This window comes from Sinocyclocheilus rhinocerous, unplaced genomic scaffold, assembly GCF_001515625.1.
Source record: "Sinocyclocheilus rhinocerous isolate Xijiao unplaced genomic scaffold, SAMN03320098_v1.1 scaffold642, whole genome shotgun sequence".
In the NCBI taxonomy this organism is placed as follows: Eukaryota; Metazoa; Chordata; class Actinopteri; order Cypriniformes; family Cyprinidae; genus Sinocyclocheilus; species Sinocyclocheilus rhinocerous.
In genome coordinates, this window is record NW_015626390.1 from 1450983 (window position 1) to 1471000 (window position 20018).

General features: G+C 36.1%; 1 protein-coding gene across 1 annotated transcript in view; it reads left to right on the forward strand.

Annotated features, from left to right (window-relative positions):
• The window catches only part of LOC107713961 (phenylalanine--tRNA ligase, mitochondrial-like), a 74795-nt gene extending 58655 nt beyond the window's left edge, over positions 1-16140 (forward strand). Inside the window, exon 4 of the mRNA XM_016519638.1 lies at positions 15281-16140. Coding sequence (XP_016375124.1) covers positions 15281-15419 — 139 coding nt within the window. The 3' untranslated portion in view covers positions 15420-16140. The remainder of the gene's footprint in view (positions 1-15280) is intronic.
• Positions 16141-20018: the final 3878 nt, after the last annotated feature.

Here is a 20018-nt window from a genome sequence, read left to right on the forward strand (position 1 = left end):
TATATATATAGGTCAGTGGCCCTTGGCTTGGTATTGTTTGTTGGCAGCGGCCCTCGGCAAAAACTAATTGAGGAACCCTGCTCTACAGTGAATGGGTGCCGTCAGAATGAGAGTCCAAACAGCTGATAAAAACGTCACAATAATCCACAAGTAATCCACACCACTCCAGTCCATCAGTTAACATCGTGAGAACCCAAAAGCTGAGTGTTCTTAATAAATCCATTATTAAGATATTTTTCACTTTAAACTGTTGTTTCTAACTAAAATATGCTGTTTGGACTCTCATTCTGACGGCACCCATTCACAGCAGAGGATCCATTGTTGAGCATGTGATGGAATGCTACATTTCTACAAATCTGCTCCGATTTTTGATTGAACTATTCCTTTAAATAATCAGTTTTAAATATAAATATTTAATGAATTATAAATGTATTATGTAACTCTGTTAAACGTTTTTAAACATGGATTAAATAACCATGTTTATAAATTAAATATGATTTATTAATTTATTAGTGCTCATTGCAACAATGTAGTACCACTTGAATATGACTTTTCCCTGTAAAGTCATCCAAACAGATCTTACAGTATGCATCAAATGGTGAGTGGATAGGATACAGGTGGTCAGTCTGAGGTTTATGCTACTTCTTCACTTTATACTGTATGTTAGTTTGTTTCTTGTTGTCTTGTGTTCTATTGCTTAAATATGATGTGGCTATTGACTGATTTGTTTTTCATTTTTATGTCGTCTTTTAAAAGCTCTTCGATCATTCAGTTTGTTTGGTTTAATGCACGCACAAACTTGACTTTGGGTCTAAATTAAAGAGCGCACTTGATATGATAGTGTCAGAAGAGCGGGGACCGTAAATATGCAGAATTACACTACATTTATAATTCATTTGGTCCACAGCCTTTACCCTATTAAAGATTGAAAAGGATCCTCTTGATTAAAACTGTATCCGCCATAATCAGTAGGATGCAAACTGGCTTTTTATCCATCTAGGTCTGTCTTTGTTGTCTTACTCATACTATCCATGAAATATGAAACACAAAATATCCATTGAGGATTTTTTTTTTTTATTGTCTGAAGTGCATTGTTGCCCTTTTTCTAATCAATCATTAATTCAGCTTCAGTGATGTAAAAGACTTCACATGCAGTTGGTGTTCATACAAAGATATACAAATAATTACAAAGGGTAACTTCTACCTAATTAGTGTTATGACTCAAACATTCAGGTTCAGAATTGAAGTGCATGTAAACAGCCAAACAAATCAGCATGCATCAGCATTTGGATCCTAGTGCTTTGTGTACAAAGTCTCAGATGTGCTTGAACATGAAGTGTTTGTGATGTTTCCTCACCTACATTAACATTGTTTTCTATTGCAATCAGCCTGTGACAATACTGAACATCACAGAGCTGCATTTTGTGGCTCAGGTTCACTCCTTTTCAACAGCAGCACACTTTTTATTCTTATTTTAGACCAGCCGGCAGGTGCATTGAAGAAGCCGTGCCGTCACCCTTCCCGAGCTCCTTTACTGATCGAGGTGCTTCCCCGCTTTTATGACAGATATCTTAATAATTCAGTGACTCCTTCTCTGCCTGTAGACTTCCCTCTGAGCTGGAATTTTTATTTGATCTCCCCAAAGTTTTTTCTTCCCATCATCCAAGGCACTCTCCTTTTAATTAGGTTCATTATTTTCTCATGAACGTTGTCTCTTTTTTTATTTGTCCTCCCTGATGTGAATGGGAGCACGTATTAGAGCGAAGTGCAGAACTGGAGCTTTGTGTGTTTGTGTGCTAAACTGATTGGGCTAAAAACCTGCAATTATTAGTGAATCATAAGTAGGTGAGGGTGGGTGGGGTAAGATGTGCCACTCCATTTATCTAGTAAACTTGGTGGTTTTTATCATGAGACCATACTGGGCCCAAAGGGTTATTAAAGTTTGCTAAAACTAAAACCATTAAAGATAATTACATAAAAATACATTTAAATAAACAAATTAATTTTTACTTGAAATAAAATACGTCAATTTAAAAATAAATAAATAATTTCATCTAGTTTGCCAATGCAACATTTCTCATTTTCATTTAGTTTAACTTGATGTACTAAAACAAAAACTGAAATAAAAATGAATAAAAACTAAATAGACATGTTTTTAAAAAAGTTGTGTTTTTTTTATTTATAAAAACACAACAAAATTACTAAAACTTTTAACTAAAATTAAAATGAAAACTGCCAATGTAAAATTTAAAAATAAATAAATAATTTCATCTAGTTTGCCAATGCAACATTTCTAATTTTCATTTAGTTTAACTTGATGTACTAAAACAAAAACTGAAATAAAAATGAATAAAAACTAAATAGACATGTTTTTAAAAAAGTTGTGTTTTTTTTATTTATAAAAACACAACAAAATTACTAAAACTTTTAACTAAAATTAAAATGAAAACTGCCAATGTATAAAACCAAGAAAAAGATTTGGCTACAGATTAGCTGTGAATAATCATGAAGGTTTTTTTTTTTTCTTTTTCGACAAGGTAGCAGTGGGGTTAAATATGTCAGATAATTTGGGGTAAGATGTGCCAGTGGCAGATACATGAAAAACTATTACAAATACTATTAAAAATTCAAATAGCTATTAGAAAATCTATTAAAAAATATTCTGACCATAAACCTTTTTCATGGTGGTTTATGAAAATGTGAATAATAATAAGAGTGTGATTGTGCATTAAAGGAATATTTCAGCAAAAAAATGAAAATTTGCTTTAAATTTACTCATCCTCAGCCATCCAAAATGTAGATGAGTTTGTTACTTTATGGGACCAGATTTTAAAAACTTAGGATTCTATCACTTGCTCACCGATGGATGCTCTGCAGTGAATGGGTGCCGTCAGAATGAGAGTCCAAACAGCTGATAAAAACATCACAATAATCCACAAGTAATCAACAACCTGTAAAGTGAAAAATCTGTGTGTTAAAAAGCTGTGGCTAAAATATGAGTCCATGATTTTTAATAACGCTTTCTCCAGTAATTCTCTTCTGATTCAGACCACTTTTTCAGGAAGCAGTATTATGATCGAGGAGTTGTAGTTTAGCTGGAAGCAACAGTTTGAAGTTAAAAACGTCTTAATGGTGGATTTGTTTCTTACAAACATGCAGCGTTTCACTTTACAAGACATTAATTGATGGACTGACGGCACCCATTCACTGCAGAGGATCCATTGGTGGGCAAGTGATGGAATGCTTCATTCCTCCAAATCTGTTCCAATGAACAAAGAAACTCATCTACATCTTTTCATCACATTTTCATTTTTGGGTGAACTATTCCTTTAATAATAGTTTTATAGTCTGTATACAGTTGTTGTTGTTTATTTAAACTAAGCTTATATAACAGGGACGGGCCGGTTCAAGCCTGGATAAGGAGTATTGTTCTCCTCTGAGAAGTGAAGTGCTGCCCTATTTGTGTTTATGTAACATCCAACCAAACATGACCTCACAAGTATCCTTGAAATAGCCCTCATCCGTCCGCACTTCCGGTTTCTCGACGCGTAGAACAAGAGGTGCTCTCCGTATCCCTCGCCTTTGTCAGGTATGATTAGAAAATAAATGAGTTGTTGGATTAATACAGACTAGAGGCTCGTCTGCTGCGGGTCTGGATGCTGAAGTCTGGAACTCTTAATGGAATGCAAATTGATTTCTTCAGTTCTTCAGTCCTTCCGTGCTGCTGGAGAGGAACGCCACCATGCCTTTGATGGAAAGAATGTCGTCTTGTTTCTTTCATAGTGTGGCTTTTCATCAGAGGCCATGAAAGTCGAAGCTAAATCCTCTTAGCGGCCAATCCTAGTTATGGCAGTGTGTTTATTGAGGTGTTGCTGAAGGTGGGATGTCAGTAGTGACGTCTGTTCGCTGTAGTGACGTGTGTCCACAAACACAATAAATCTATTCTCAAAATCGTTAAATTCAGCATTTTGCTTTTGGCTGCCATTTAACTAGATCTTTTTAAGTCATCAGTATGTAAAGCTTGTTAGGTAACTTTGTGTATTTTACAGAGATCAACTGCTAATAGGTAGTAATTTATTTACATTTTAAACGTATATTTTTTTATACGATTGTATTATAATTATTAAATAATACAAATGTATTATATACTTATTTAATAATTATTAAATAATAATAATAAAGGTTATTAATATTAAAATTATATCAGTGATTACATATAATTGCTTTGAGACTACCTGGAATACCATTAGAAAGAAATGACCATTTAAAATGAATTAGTGAAGGTAAATAGCCATAAATATGTAAAGTTTGTTATGTCACTTTCTTACATATTTTACAAAGATACAATTTTAATGGTAGTAAATATAAAATACTTCTGAAAAATTAATGTGTTGTGTCGTGCTATATACCAAATAATAATTTATTGTAAAATTTATTAAAATGATTAAATATATTTTTAAAATTTCAAAATTGTACAATTTATAATTATTAAATGAATCAGTTGTTGATATAAAATTATTCATAATTAGTACAAATTATTTTATTGAGACTATTTTATTTACTTTTTACAATTACTTTTTATAACTGAATTTATTAAATTATATACATTCATTCATATTAAAAATAATTATATGTATGCAGTTTTCATGGCCTAATATTGAGGCAACATGGAATACTTATATGATAAATGTCATACTATATGACAATCTAAAATGAATTACATGGTGAACAGTGAATGAATTGTATTTATAATTGTCTTTTTTTTCTCATCACTGAGCTCAGCAGAGTGCAGTGCATTCTGTAAAGCACTTTCCGTTTTCCTCCTCGTTTTTCAGTTTGAGTTTTTTGTTGTGTGGAGAATGGTAATGGAGAAAACTTGCACATTTGCTAAAACATCATCTCTTTTTTTCCATGGGAAGTCACTTTGCTTGAGTGCTGGCACTGTTAGCCTGGTTAAAATCATTAGCAGCCTATTGACTGGATTTTCTGTCTGCTCCTCTCCCTTCTGAGAGCTGTATCCAGTAGGGAGTGTCATGTTTCAGAATCCCAGCCTTTCTGAAAATCAACTGATTGTCATGGGATAGACGTGCTTCCAGAAATGGCTTCCGTGAAGGAAACTCTCCTCCTGTATGTGTAGATGCCCTTTAATTGAGCTGAAACTGCTTCCACTCGACGTGCAGCAAGTATTTGTTTCTATGGATTTGATGAACCAAACACGTACACAAAGACTTCTGTTTAAATATATTTTAAAATGTAATTTTATTGCTATGATCAAAGCTGACTTTTCAGCATCATTACTCCAGTCTTCAGTGTCACGTGATCTTCAGAAATCATTCTAATATGCTGATTTGCTGCTCAAGAAACATTTCTGATTATTAGCAATGTTGGAAACAGTTCCTCTGCTTAATATGTTTGTGGAAATCATGATGTTTTTCTCCAGGATTATTTGATGAATTGATATATATATATATATATATATATGTATATATATTCAACATAAAATGCTTCAGTTCAAATTATCATACCACCTAGCCCTGCTCTTTATTAACATAAGACAACATGATTGTGATATCTTAGTGACAAAAGCCACAAAAAATGGCTCAAAAACCATGATCTGTGTCTGTATATAGGATGTATGCTATGGGACTGAAGGCTCCCCAAGAGACATAGAAAACCACTTTCAAGTTATACTGTTCAGGTCCCAATTTACAACCGACTCTATACTGACTGACTATATACTTTAGTTTAAAAAAATTAAAAGATTTGAACAAAGAGACAACTAAAAACAAATATAAGATGCAAATATATGCAAATGTGGTACTTGGACGCGATCATTACTTTTGAAACGGTTGGTCTGAGACCACCGAGGCCCCTAAACCAAATCCATTAAAATGAATTAGCAGCAGATATAGCTGCATAATACAATTTTTTTTTAAATCAAGGAAAAGTGTACTTTTTACTTGTCTTTAGATGTCTTACAAAAGCTGCCATGGTTTTAAAGCTTAGAACAGAAAGTCATGCTGTGTCTGTCCTGTGTCTCTTAAATTGCACCGTGTAGTCAGGCAGTGTCTTGGAATATTGCTCCCAATTACTGGATGGAGAGGCAAAGGCCATGCTGAAACCTCGGCAAAAATGAGGCCCTGATATAACAGCTCCTCACAGTGACAGAACCTGTGAGCCTAGAAGACATGGAAAAACACTGCTCAATGTCTCCATGGTCTTTAGCTTTCTGCTGGGCTCTGAGGACGTGAAGCATGCTTTTTCACTTCGGCATATATTTCAATGTGCCTTTGTTTTCACGTCCACTGTCAGCGCAATTGATATTCTGAAAATGCATGGCTTAACAGCTCTGAAATGTTTTGCTTTACACTTGATCTGCCTTTTGTAACTGTTGTCATGTTCTTTTGTTGGCTAATAAAGTTGTGGTGGACAGTCATAATTAAAGGAAAGGTTCACGCAGAAATGAAAATTTGATGTTAATTTACTCACCCTCAGGCCTTCCAAGATGTACTGCAGGTGACTTTTTTTTCTTCAGCAGAATAGTAATTAAGATTTTTAGCTGAGACCGTGGTCCTTGGTGATTCATAAAATGCAAGTCAGCAGTTGAGAGTCAAAAAAGCATATCAGGCAAAACTAAATTAATGGCTCCTGATGATATATTGAGGTCTTATGAAGCGAAACGATCAGTCTGTGCAAGAAACTGAACATTATTTACAACATTATTACCTGTAATCCAGAGCCTCAGGCAAACGGGGAAATACTATTCTTTTTCACGACTGGTTGTTTCAATTAACTGGTTCGCTAGTTTGGTAAAGTAATCATGCAATGCAGTGTGAATTTCGTTGACGAATAATTTTCGTCAATGACATTTTTTTCACCGACGAAAACGAGACGATGACGAACTAAAACTCGTTTTGAATGACAGAAACTATGACGAAAATCTATTGACATTTTCGTCAACGAATAAAAACGAAACTAAAATGTTAGGGAGGGACGATTTGGGAAGAGATTCGTTCAGAACGAATCTGCTGCGTGGTTCGGAGGTTAGATGCGTACATATGAACTAACTAGCTAACATACACTTGCTGCACGTCTCATAAAACGTACAAAAATGTCGATATCTGGGAGTACGAGAAGAGCAGGCGTATGGATAAATCTGACGACGCAAGAGAGAACTCAATTCGGTCCGGTTTTCTGAGCGAAGCAGCGCCTCTCACACAGCACACAAGTACTCTTTCGCGTCTCATGAACGGAGTAATACAAACAAAATGATGTCGAATTGTCTGTTTTGACGAGTATTCACGTAAACTAAACAAGTTGTTATAAATAATGCATAATTAGCCTATATAACCATTAGTATTTCATTGAAAAGAAGACCATGTTCTTGTTCTTTATGATAAATGGTTTTATTTAATTTTAACATTAAGGCATGTTGTGTGTCACCGCTAGGGTTGCAAAAAGGTGGAAAATTTCCAGTAAATTTCCTAAAACTAGACTAAAACAAAAAAAAATTTCAGATGACTAAAACTAAATGGCGTTTTAGTCAAAAGACTATGACTAAAACTAAATCAAAATTTGCTGTCAAAATTAATGCAATGATGCAATGGCATAACGTATTCACAATTATATTATTAAAGCACCCAATAATGATGTGAAATGTGGATGTTTTGCATGTCTAAAGCATATAAACTAAACTTCTCTTCATCAGCTCACCTTTTTACATAAACAATGAGAAACCATAGAAACTTTCATTTGGCCCCTTCATTCAAGTGCTCGGTTCACATATGCGCATATCAGTGGCTCATCGGTCTTCGGTCCGAGACGATTTAGTCCGATTTAGTGAACTGGCTCATCAAGTTCACTAAAAGAACCAGTTCAAAAGAATGTTTCACTCACAAACCAGATAACACTCTGGACCGTTTGCCTTAGGCTCTGGATTACAGGTAATAATACTGTAAATAATGTTTGGTTTCTTGCACAGACCAATTGTTTCACTTCATAAGACCTCAATATATCATCAGGAGCCACGGGGATTCATTTGTCTTGCCTGTATATGCTTTGTTTGACACTCAAGTGCCGGTACCTACTGACTTGTATTTTATGAATCATCAAGGACCACGGTTTCAACATCATTTTCAACTATAAACAGAAAACTTTCTATGTCATTTGGCTGTTAATTTAAACAGCAATGATGTTTTTGGGGGCCTGAAAATGCAAACTTTTGACAGCAGGTTTCAAAGTTTTTGAAAACGATACCAGTATGGCCTTTACTAGTATTTGTTCCGACTACTGGAATTTCAGTATTGTGACAACAATAGTTTGAAACATTGTCTAGTTCAGCTTTACTGAACTAAAAGCTTGTGGTATGTGACCTTCATATCAAATTGTAAGGGTTTCTGGAAGATTTTCAATTACAACTGTGAAAGGCAAGTAAACGCTAAATCTGTTCAGTTCTATATAGTATTGTCAGTTATGTACAGTATATTTGCACATTAAATCTGTGGGCTGAAAATGAGCATGCCAGTGTTTAGTTTATCACATTACCAAGGCTGTTTAATAAGGCTTCATGGGATTTTGAGATTTATCATGAGATTTATCAACATCCCTAATTGAAGGTAGGAAAAAGAAGTTGACAGTCTTTTTGTGTAAAATAGCCATGTAAAAGTTATATCGATGCTAATAATAAACCAAAAATAGTATCTGAGTAGCTTGGTTCAGTTTACAAATAACTATTCACCATGGAAAGGAATCATATTTTTTGGTGCCACAAGCTGAAACTCTGGCAAATTAATCAAGAAAACATATTGCACTGCATATGAGGGTTCTGTCTTCTCTTGCATGGAGAAGTTGTTTAGAGTTTGGTTTGATAAAACTGATTCTCAGTCAATGTCAAGTGGAATCAGGTTTTGGCAGTTTGATCACAAACAGCTAACAAACGTCTGCGCTCCCGCTATCTCTAAGGTTCAGTTCTTCTTCTGTCACTCAGAATAGATTTCATATCTGTGCTCTGTTGTCGTTGTGTGTGTTTTGTTTTTTTCGCCGCAGTTTGTCACACACACCTTTCCGTTCGCGGCAAAGCCTGTATGAATAACTGCTCCTGCCGACTCCCACACCAAATTTTGCCAAGCAATAAAACAGAGTCAGCTCCAATAAAATGGAATTGTTGTGTGTGTTTGGATCACTGTTCGCCTTCTGTGGCCACTGAATTATTGAACCACCTGTGTGTTCACTGAAAATGTCAGCTGTTCTTTTTACCAAGGCAGACAGAGCCGAAGAGACAGAGGAAGCTATGCATAAACCATAAACCTCGATGGAAATAACATAATAGCTCCAAACATCATCTTAATTGACTCATTACATACATAGTTTTGAAGTTGAACATCATAAAACAGGTTGTGGTTCTGTGAAATGTTCAACCTGGTTGCCTCTCTTTTGGGTCTTGTTAGCTTTTGCTTGCTACACATTGTCATCTCCTTCGGTGTAACTAGCTAAAAATAGCAACGCTACTAACTTCAGTTTTCATAATAATGTAGCTCGTCCAGTAAGAAGCTACATTTTTCGACAAGCAGCCACGCAGCGTGACACATTCTGACATATCGGATTGTTTTGCGCCTGCAGCTTTAGCTGAAAGAATATAAAGACATTTTCCTAAAATATCCCATCTCTCTCGTATGAAACATTGAGACGGATGATTCGTTTTACATAATTGTATCATTCGGATGGTTCATGCAAATGAAATGGTTCAAAAAATGACTCAATTCATTGGAGTCCCCAAGCAGAAGTCCTCACGCTGCAGTTTCATCTTCTTTTGTAGTGAAATATATATATATATATATATAGAGAGAGAGAAATTTTCATTTTTTTTCTAGTTGTAGTTGTATTTCGTTTTTTGTTTTGCTTCCGTGACAGATATCTACTGCTCACACTGTATTGATGGTGGGCTGAGGGCGAGCAGAGGGGCTGCCAGACGACACCGGTGGAGGAGGCAGGAGCGGGCGGGTGGGCAGGCATTCGTGAGCCTCCGGGCTCTCAGGGCTGCCCTCGGGGATCAGAGCCCACTCCTGGCTGGACTGGGAAACGGGAGCCCCCTCAGGGCTGGACGGGACCAGCGGGGACGAAGGAGAGAGGGGAGGGGGCAAGTCGACCTCCAGATCTGTCTCCCAGTCCATCAGGTCCCCTTCTAAGTCCAGCTGTCCCAGATGTATAATTAGCTCACCCTCAGCCGCGGTGCATGTCCACGGCTTGCTCCCTCGCGGTGGGCACTGTCGCCGGCTCTCACACCTGGTCTGACGGGTGGGGCTCCACATCCGGGGTGATCCTCCGCTCAGTCGCTCGGCATTGCGCTAGCTCGTTGATCGCGGCGGTAATGGGCTCGGGCTGATGCTCCGCACCGCAGGGAGATGGTGTGCTGGGCTCTGGGTCAGGAGTGGATCCACAAATGCGGCGAAATTCTCTCGAGGACCATCTTCGGACGAAGGCGCTCTGCTCGCGGTGTTCAAGCTTGCATCATAGAATGAGCAGAGCGCGTCTTCCGCGCTGGTGGTGCTAGCTAACAGCCGGAACAGTCTCGTATGGTCCTCGAGAGATCTGTCCCCCTGCTCCAGCAGGAGGAGGAAGGAATGAGGAAACGAGGAGACGTGGAGATTTCACCGAACAAGAGTCTTTTAATGATCCAAAAGGGAGACACAGAGCGCAAGGATGACGTTCACAACAAGTAGACCCGACAAAACCAAACTGAACAGACTGGGGCTTATAAACACAGGGCAATCAGGGGAACACAGGTGCATGGAATGGGGCGATCCTCCGCTCAGTCGCTCGGCATTGCGCTGGCTCGTTGATCGCGGCGGTAATGGGCTCGGGCTGATGCTCCGCACCGCAGGGAGATGGTGTGCTGGGCTCTGGGTCAGGAGTGGATCCACAAATGCGGCGAAATTCTCTCGAGGACCATCTTCGGACGAAGGCGCTCTGCTCGCGGTGTTCAAGCTTGCATCATAGAATGAGCACGCGTCTTCCGGGTAGCTGGTGGTGCTAGCTAACAGCCGGAACAGTCTCGTATGGTCCTCGAGAGATCTGTCCCCCTGCTCCAGCAGGAGGAGGAGGAATTCCGGATGGGTGAAGGGATCCATAAGGGAAAACACAACGGAAACAAGAACAGAGAGAAAAAACGGAAACAAAAACGGAGGGTAGACACACGGAGGTAACTGTATTTAAACACAGGGCAATCAAAATAAGCAAGAACAGGAAAAAGACCATCTAAGGAAACACAGGAAGAACTACGGAGGCAAAACGGGTCCAAAAGTCTGACAATAACTATTTAAATATCATATTTTGAAAATAGCATTTAATTTATATTCGTGTGTGTGTGTGTGTATACTTGTTTATGCTACATTGTGGGGACCAAATGTCCCTCCAGGATCAAGTTTGGTGACCCCTGGGTTAGGGAATAGAAAATATGATTTGGTCAGTATAATAACAATTCACAGAAACAAACGTGTGTGTTTATGTATGTATGTAAGTATGCATGCATATACATACTGTACATGAAAATGTAAAATTAAAAGCTATTTTCAAAATATTTTAAATTATACTGAAAATAAAATTACAAATAAAATTTTTTTTTTTATATTTTATTTTATTCCAGTTGACATTTATTTCATGTAACAAAATGTTAGTTTTTTTTGTAGTTAGTAGCATGTAGCTTTTTTTTTATAAATAAAAATAGCTTGACTGTAGTTTAACTCTTTGCTTGTATCATGATATAAAGTAGATTAAAAGTAGCTTCCCAATTTAGCACTGCTTTCCTTCTATAATGATTAAAAAAAGAAAAGAAAGAAACTTGAGTCCTGGATGAAAATCACTTTATCCAATTATCTGCTTTGGCTGTTTGGGATGCGTGAAAACGTACATGTCCCAGTGGCAGCCGGCGATAGCCTAAAATTGTCAGGTTCTGCGTTTGTGCAGCTCTCGCAGTCGATCTCTGGCTGCTAGACGGCGTGTGCGCCAGCCGACCGCTCCACAAGTTCGCAGAAACGCTTTCCACAGCATGTGTGGGTAGAAAGCCGTCACGTTTCACAGATTTATTCTTAGCTGTCTTTTTTTTACAGCTGTCTATTTATGTCAGTGTTTTTTCGGTCGATCTGGGGTTTATGTTTATTGCTTTCCCTTTACCTCTGCCTTTGTTCACACTAACTGTGGTTTGATGAATTATCTCTCCTCACACAGCAGCAGCAGCAGCAGCAGGTATGATCATTCCTTATGTGTCAATCAGTTACGGATGAGCTTCCCCTGGGATCACACTCATCTTCTGGATATTTTTAACTTCTTCACTGTGAGGATGCTGTTTTATTGAGAGAGACCGTATTGACATTGAGATGCGGGATGCGCCACAGCATTTACACTTTAACCTTTTACTTTTTTATATAAAGAAATGTTTCAAGAGAAAGATAAACGTTTATCCCTATAGAAACAGATTATTGCGATGACATGCAGAAACTTTTCTAGGCGTGTGTGAAAAGCGTTTTAGTGGATCCCACATCTCTAAAAATAAAATGTTTATGATTTTTACATATTTTTGTACTTTTGGATATATGATGAAACAATGTATGCATGTATGCACAGGTTCACACATGTAAAAGTCTTTTCATATTTATTAATTCACATCTATTAAAAATGTAGTGGTCGGTAAGTTTTTGTTTTTTCTTTTTGAAAGAAAATTATATTTTTATAACCGCAAGGATGCATTAAATCAATCAAAAGTGACAGTAAAGACATCTATACATTGATAATAATCAGAAATGTTTCTTGAGCAGCAAATCAGCATATCAGAATGATTTCTGAAGGAGCATGTGACGCTGAAGACTGGAGTAATGATGCTGAAAATTAAAAAAAATAATGTTAAAAATTAAAATCTAATTAAATAGAAAAACATTTTTAAACATTGCGCATGATATTTTACATTATTTGTTCTACTGCATTTTTTATCAAATAAATGCAGCCTAAAAAAATCTTACAAACAACAGTATAGTGTATACATTTGTATGTTTTACTGTTATGTATATATTTCTGAATTGCATCCCTACTAAATCTAAACACTCCTCAACAGTATATATGAAGGATCATGTGACCATGTGACACTGAAGAGATCATGTAGCACATATAATTTTATTGCACTTTATTCTTCTTCTAGTTTTACCAATAGCAACTAATAAACCGGACGTCTCGCACATTCAAAGTAAATGTTTTTTTTTTGTACGAATAATAATTACTAATTTGCTCATGTTTCTGTGTGATTCTAAATTATAATGGCAGATCTAGAATGATTACATATGCATAGATACAATGTCAAATGTTCTATAAGCTGATATTTTGTTTCATTTCCACCGTTCTGTCAATTTTACATATTTTTGTACTTTTGGATATATGATGAAACAATGTATGCATGTATGCACAGGTTCACACATGTAAAAGTCTTTTCATATTTATTAATTCACATCTATTAAAAATGTAGTGGTCGGTAAGTTTTTGTTTTTTCTTTTTGAAAGAAAATTATATTTTTATAACCGCAAGGATGCATTAAATCAATCAAAAGTGACAGTAAAGACATCTATACATTGATAATAATCAGAAATGTTTCTTGAGCAGCAAATCAGCATATCAGAATGATTTCTGAAGGAGCATGTGACGCTGAAGACTGGAGTAATGATGCTGAAAATTAAAAAAAATAATGTTAAAAATTAAAATCTAATTAAATAGAAAAACATTTTTAAACATTGCGCATGATATTTTACATTATTTGTTCTACTGCATTTTTTATCAAATAAATGCAGCCTAAAAAAATCTTACAAACAACAGTATAGTGTATACATTTGTATGTTTTACTGTTATGTATATATTTCTGAATTGCATCCCTACTAAATCTAAACACTCCTCAACAGTATATATGAAGGATCATGTGACCATGTAACACTGAAGAGATCATGTAGCACATATAATTTTATTGCACTTTATTCTTCTTCTAGTTTTACCAATAGCAACTAATAAACCGGACGTCTCGCACATTCAAAGTAAATGTTTTTTTTTTGTACGAATAATAATTACTAATTTGCTCATGTTTCTGTGTGATTCTAAATTATAATGGCAGATCTAGAATGATTACATATGCATAGATACAATGTCAAATGTTCTATAAGCTGATATTTTGTTTCATTTCCACCGTTCTGTCAATCTTAGATCGTGAGGATTTCAACTGTAGGAAGCGTAGGATTGCAAAAAAAAGTTCAGTTCAAAACGCTAAGCATTTTGGAGCTGTTTGACTCTTAGGGTGCTTCTCTGATGCATTATTATGTCAGTTTACATCCCAGTGGGCACCGGGCCTGCTGACTGCAAATCCAATATCGGCAAAGTGAATCCGAGGTAGCCTCGCAACTCCCCCGTTGGTTTGCACTGGAATCCCAGCAGCTGCTTTACTGCAGTTGCCTGTCAGCCATTTTGTCTCACTTCGTTGCTCAATAAAGAGTCCAAACCCTTGGCTTTTTTCCTCAGTCTTCTGCAGTCTTGCTTACATACAGCATGCACAATAAAGAAGGAATCACGCTTGACTTTGGTCTCGTCCCTGGAGAGCACAGTGTAAGTCAAAACTTTGTAGTTTCTTGTTCTTTGTTAATCCAGCGTCTCCCCTGAGACGAGGCACAATGCATGTGTGTGAGAGAACGAGAGAGTTTGTTGACTGGCAGCTCCCTGAACCACTTTGATCTGTGTATTAGCTTGACCTCACATACACTGTTGTATAACTTATTTGTGCAGAAATATCTGCACTACAACAGCTAAGCGAATATTACTGGCATAGTTTAGCCAAAAACGTACATTCTGCCATCATTTACTCACCATCAAGTCTTTCCAAACATGTATGACTGACTTTCTGTAGAATGCGGGAGAAGATATTTTGAAGAATCTTCACATAGCACTTTTCCATCCAAAAAAACAACAACACACACCATAAAAGTAATCTATGGAACATGTGCACAATATGCAAAGTCTTCTGAAGCCATATTAAGCCAACTTATCAACATAAGTGAATTGTAACAAAGATCCAGTTTTAGTGTTGAACAGCAACAACAACTTCAGTGTTGTTCATCACACAAAACTGTGTGGTGAGCTATGATTGTATGACTTCAGAAGGCATTGAATATAGGGCTACTTTTAAGGAACGTTTTTGGTGATCAGTTTCGTGGTTAATAGGATTGTTGTCAAATAATCTTTTTCTCTTTTTATACTCTCCTAGGACAAAGAGAGTGAGCCACTGTTACCGTGTCGCGTACCGTCACATGGAGAGGACTCTGACCCAGGAAGAAGTGCGTATCATCCACGGAGCCATTGAGCAGGCAGCAGAAAAAGAGCTTGGAGCGCAGGGAAGATACTGAGCTTTCCCAACAAGCATCACGACGGTCTTCCACCTTCCAAAATGAAAATTCAGTCATCATTTACTCACATTCTTGTCATTCCAAACCATAAATCTGAAGATATTTTTTTAATAAAGTTGGTAACCAATCAGTTTTGGTGATCATTGATTTCCATTGCATTGACTATTGACTTCCACTGTGTTCCATACTGGTTTAAAACAAAGGTAAATGATGACAGAATTTTCTTTTTTTGACAAACCATCCCTTTAAAACTCAATTTTTGCTCTCTGGATGACTATATTTTTTATGCTTTTACAGAGGTTTTATGATACATTTTTGGAGCTTGACAGACGTGGACACTATAAACTGAAACTGCAATAAAACAACACATGTTTGAAATGAGAGTGGATGAATAATGACAGAATTACAGTTTAGGAGGAATCGTGCCTTAAACATTTGCAAGATTTGTCCTTGAAATAACCTTTGGGTCATAATAACCTCTCTAAGCCTGATTGATTCTTCCAACTTCCCAGGCTGGCACGAACTTCATCATGGTACAAAACAGCCGGATTTAACACAAATATCAAACAGGCCTTTTATGCACCTGGATCCGTGCCAGCCTGGTGATAATCAGGAAACTAGAGCTCTTATTTCTACATTTCTGTTTTCTTAAGGAAGATATGAGGTAGCCTGTGATGAGCTGCTGCCCGGAAATTACCAAGATAATGAAACGCTTCCTCAAAGTCACTCCACAATAAAATGGCATATATATATACATATATACTGCTAAATGACTAAAAGTAAAGTAAAAGTAAATATACACAGTAAATACAGACTGGGTAGTACTCCAATACTTAAAGCCATATTACCGGTGCAGATTTTTGGGAGTAACTGAATTTATCTGTGCTTGAAAAAGTTCAAAAGTTACACTCTAAAAAATGCTGGGTTAAATACAACCCAGTGCTAAATGATATTTTACAAGATATTCATTCAGAAAACAGTTATTTAAAATTGTAATAATATTTTACCATTTTTACTGTATTTTTGTGAGCATATGAGTCTTCTTTCAAAAACATTTAAAAAATCTAGCTTTTCTAACCATAACCCAGCAATTTTGTTTTATACTGAAGTTCTTTTTTATAAAATAAGCAAAGGTGGAAAAATGAACCCATCATTTTCTTTTATTGCCTGTCCATTCTTTTGTTTGTTAGATGTCATGTTTGTTTTTAGATTGTGACATATTATTAATCTCCAGGTCACTCTTTTGGATCCAACATTAACAAAGCGTCCCCATTATCCCGGCCCTACTTCATATGTATACAGAGACAGATTGGAAAAACTGACCCCAACCAGTATGGCATTTGTTGGAGCAGACCAGAGACTCCTCTGCATCTTAATGAGCCCTTATGGTGTGATCCATGTGTCGCGCTCTTGTTTCTGAGGAGTGGCTAAAGAATAAAGGGATCTTCCTTTGGGGAACAAGCTCAATTAGAATCCCAGTAATGAATTTTCGATGTGCTGCAATCAGATGCTGAATTTTCACTTCACTTCATTTCCAGCGATATTGTTGACTTGATTGCAAATGATTGCAAAGATACTATTTAAACTGAACTGAGCTGAATGAAGACATCACTGAATTCAATGATGAACTGTCTTTAACTGGAAAATTAGTGTTTACTATTGTCATTTTGCATTATTGACACACTATTTTCCTAATTAATGCTGTTCAGTTGCTTTGACACAATCTGTATTGTTAAAAGCGCTATATAAATAAAGGTGACTTGACTTGACTTGAATGAATGGGACACTCTTTGCAGAGCTTGAGACGGTCCAGCGGGGCTACTTCTCATGTGTTAATGCATTTCTGCTGATTTATGCAAGATAGGATTTGATCATTCATTTAAATGCCAGTTTTAGAGAACAAAATGTTCAGGGTCTTTAAATCCTGTGTGCAAAATAAAACCATTTACTTTGAACAAATACACCACTGTTCAAATATTTGGGTTTGGTCATATTTTTTTAAATGTTTTTGAAAGTCTCTTCTGCTCACCAAGGCTGCGTTTGTAAGATTAAAAATGCAGTAAAATCAGTAATATTGTGAAATATTATTACAATTTAAAATAACTGTTCTATGTGAATATATGTTAAAATCATAGACTGTATAAAAACATGGACGTAGTGTCCGTGACGTCCAGTTGTGCTGCCGAATATTTTTGTGGAAAATGTGATGCATTATATTTTTCAGGATTCTTTGATGAATAGAAAGTTCAAAAGAACAGCATTTATATTTATTTGAAAAAAAAATAGAAAAATAAAACAAAAACAACTAATAAAAAAGTAAATAATAAAACATAACTCTACACTTTTGATCAGTAGTGTACACTAAAAAAATATAAGATATATTTATAGATATATTGATGGAATTTGTACAAAATGAAACTGAAAATGGTCGTACTATATATGTTGTGGTCCCTATAGAAATCCCAGTAGAACTATGAAAACGGATTATATTTCATTCCTGCAACATAAAGTAAATCTCCTTCCAGCAATGTGACATGAAGTTAATTTGAAGTTCACCTTCTATTGGCCTTTTACCAATTTGGAGAATGTTTCCTGTTTCTCTGAACTGAAAATGAACTACTTGATTTGAGAAATTCCTGATTTTCCAGGATGTTCTAGACAGATCAATACTCTCACCAGAGGATGGCAAACACCAAACGGACTGGATCAATCAAGGGGAATCAGAAGAAAGCAATTTATCACCCTCTTTGTTAGGAATAAGTATATGGCCAGAGCACCACTTCCATTGAGCTTTTGGAGAAATTCTTTGACATTTTATGTGGAGGAGTATCAGCGCTGGGCTCAACACTTGAACCAGATTCTGTATGAAAGATCAATGCATTTCTAAAAATAGATCAAAATTTGATTTGGCCCTTGACTGGTGCTCAAACCGACACAAGACCTCACTTCTGAGAAACTCTGAGATCCAGAGTTCAAAGTCATCAGCATACCAATTTTACCATTTGTTTCACCAAAAACTTTCCATTTCAAATCAAGTCATTTTTGTTGTCTATGCTCGTCTTGTTTGGTTTGTGAGACGCTCATTTTTCACATCTGTCTGTTCTATTCATCACTGAAGCGTCATGGAACCAAGAGAAAGTGTTGGGCTAAAGTGCAGGTGCTTATTTATTACCATTTATTGAAACTCAAAGACGGGCACAAATACATCAGATCTGATATGATCAATTTTAAATCCCTTTTTATTGTTTCCTCTCAGGCAAAGTGCAACAGCTCAGCTAGGAATTCATGTTGTAGGTCTTTACAGCCAATTTTCTTGCAAAGAAAATGCTATTTTCTCTTGCAGGATCACACAGTCTTCTTAAAGAGTCTTGTCGTAAAAAATAATGAAATGAGCTCGGAGCCATTAAGCGCTCAAACAAGGGGAAAACATTTTTTGACAGTCAAAGATGTTATGTACTGACTGACATGATTTGATTCTGGCACTTGCCTTTTGACATCTGTGATTTTATGTTGGTTTACTGATGGTAAAGTCACAATTTCATTAGTTTGGCCAGTAAATGTTTGAAACCAGATGCAGAACTGCATCATATACCACACAGCAGATTTCATCCCCGTAGACTTGCATCTGTCATGACTTTATGAGTGTGACCTACAAGCAATATATCTACTCCCTATATATTTTTTATAAGATCTCTATGGACATATGTTAATATAAAACCTTGCGACCTTAATATTTACGTGTTTGTCATGTCAGAGACAGTATAAAGTGTGTAGACGGACCACTCAGTATGGTGGCTGTATGAATTGGGACAAAATTGGGGCACTTTTAACCATTGAGATGACTGGGAAAATGTCCCAATTATCCTGAATTCACCCTTAACGCTCTGGTGCTTTTTGGCCATTTTGACCAAAGAATTTTACATTTTGACTTTTTTTTTCTTCATCGGAATGGTACAAAATTGGTAAAGGTTTTGGCACTTGCTATGTGAACAGGAAAAAAGTCAAAGACATGATATGAAAAGGTTAAATGGTCCTGAAAAAAAAAAAAAACAACAACTTGGAAACGATTGGTACTGCGCCCAAACAAAATCTTACTGAAAGCTACATTTTTGTGATATCAACCTCAGATTTGAAACACGGCTTGTATAGATTTATGGCTTTGATTTTATTTTGAGTTTTAGAATAAAAAATGTTTTGTAAAATATAGATTTCATATAAATTGTAAAAAAAAAAAAAAAAAATTTATTTTTTTGTGCATTTTTTTGTGATATCAACCTCAGATTTGAAACACGGCTTGTATAGATTTATGGCTTTGATTTTATTTTGAGTTTTAGAATAAAAAATGTTTTGTAAAATATAGATTTCATATAAATTGTAAAAAAATAAAAATAAATTGTATTTTGTGCATTTTTCATAATAAACTTTTCGTTTCATTTTTTCACTTGAGGAATAATCTGCTAAGTGCTTTCTTTAAAAAAAAAAAAAAGATCAAATGCAAGTCTGTGCTCCAAAGCATTCACGATTTAACTTGGATATTTCACTGTCAGGTCTATGCTCAAAAAGTGCTTAACAGGTACAGTAATAAATGGATCATAACTA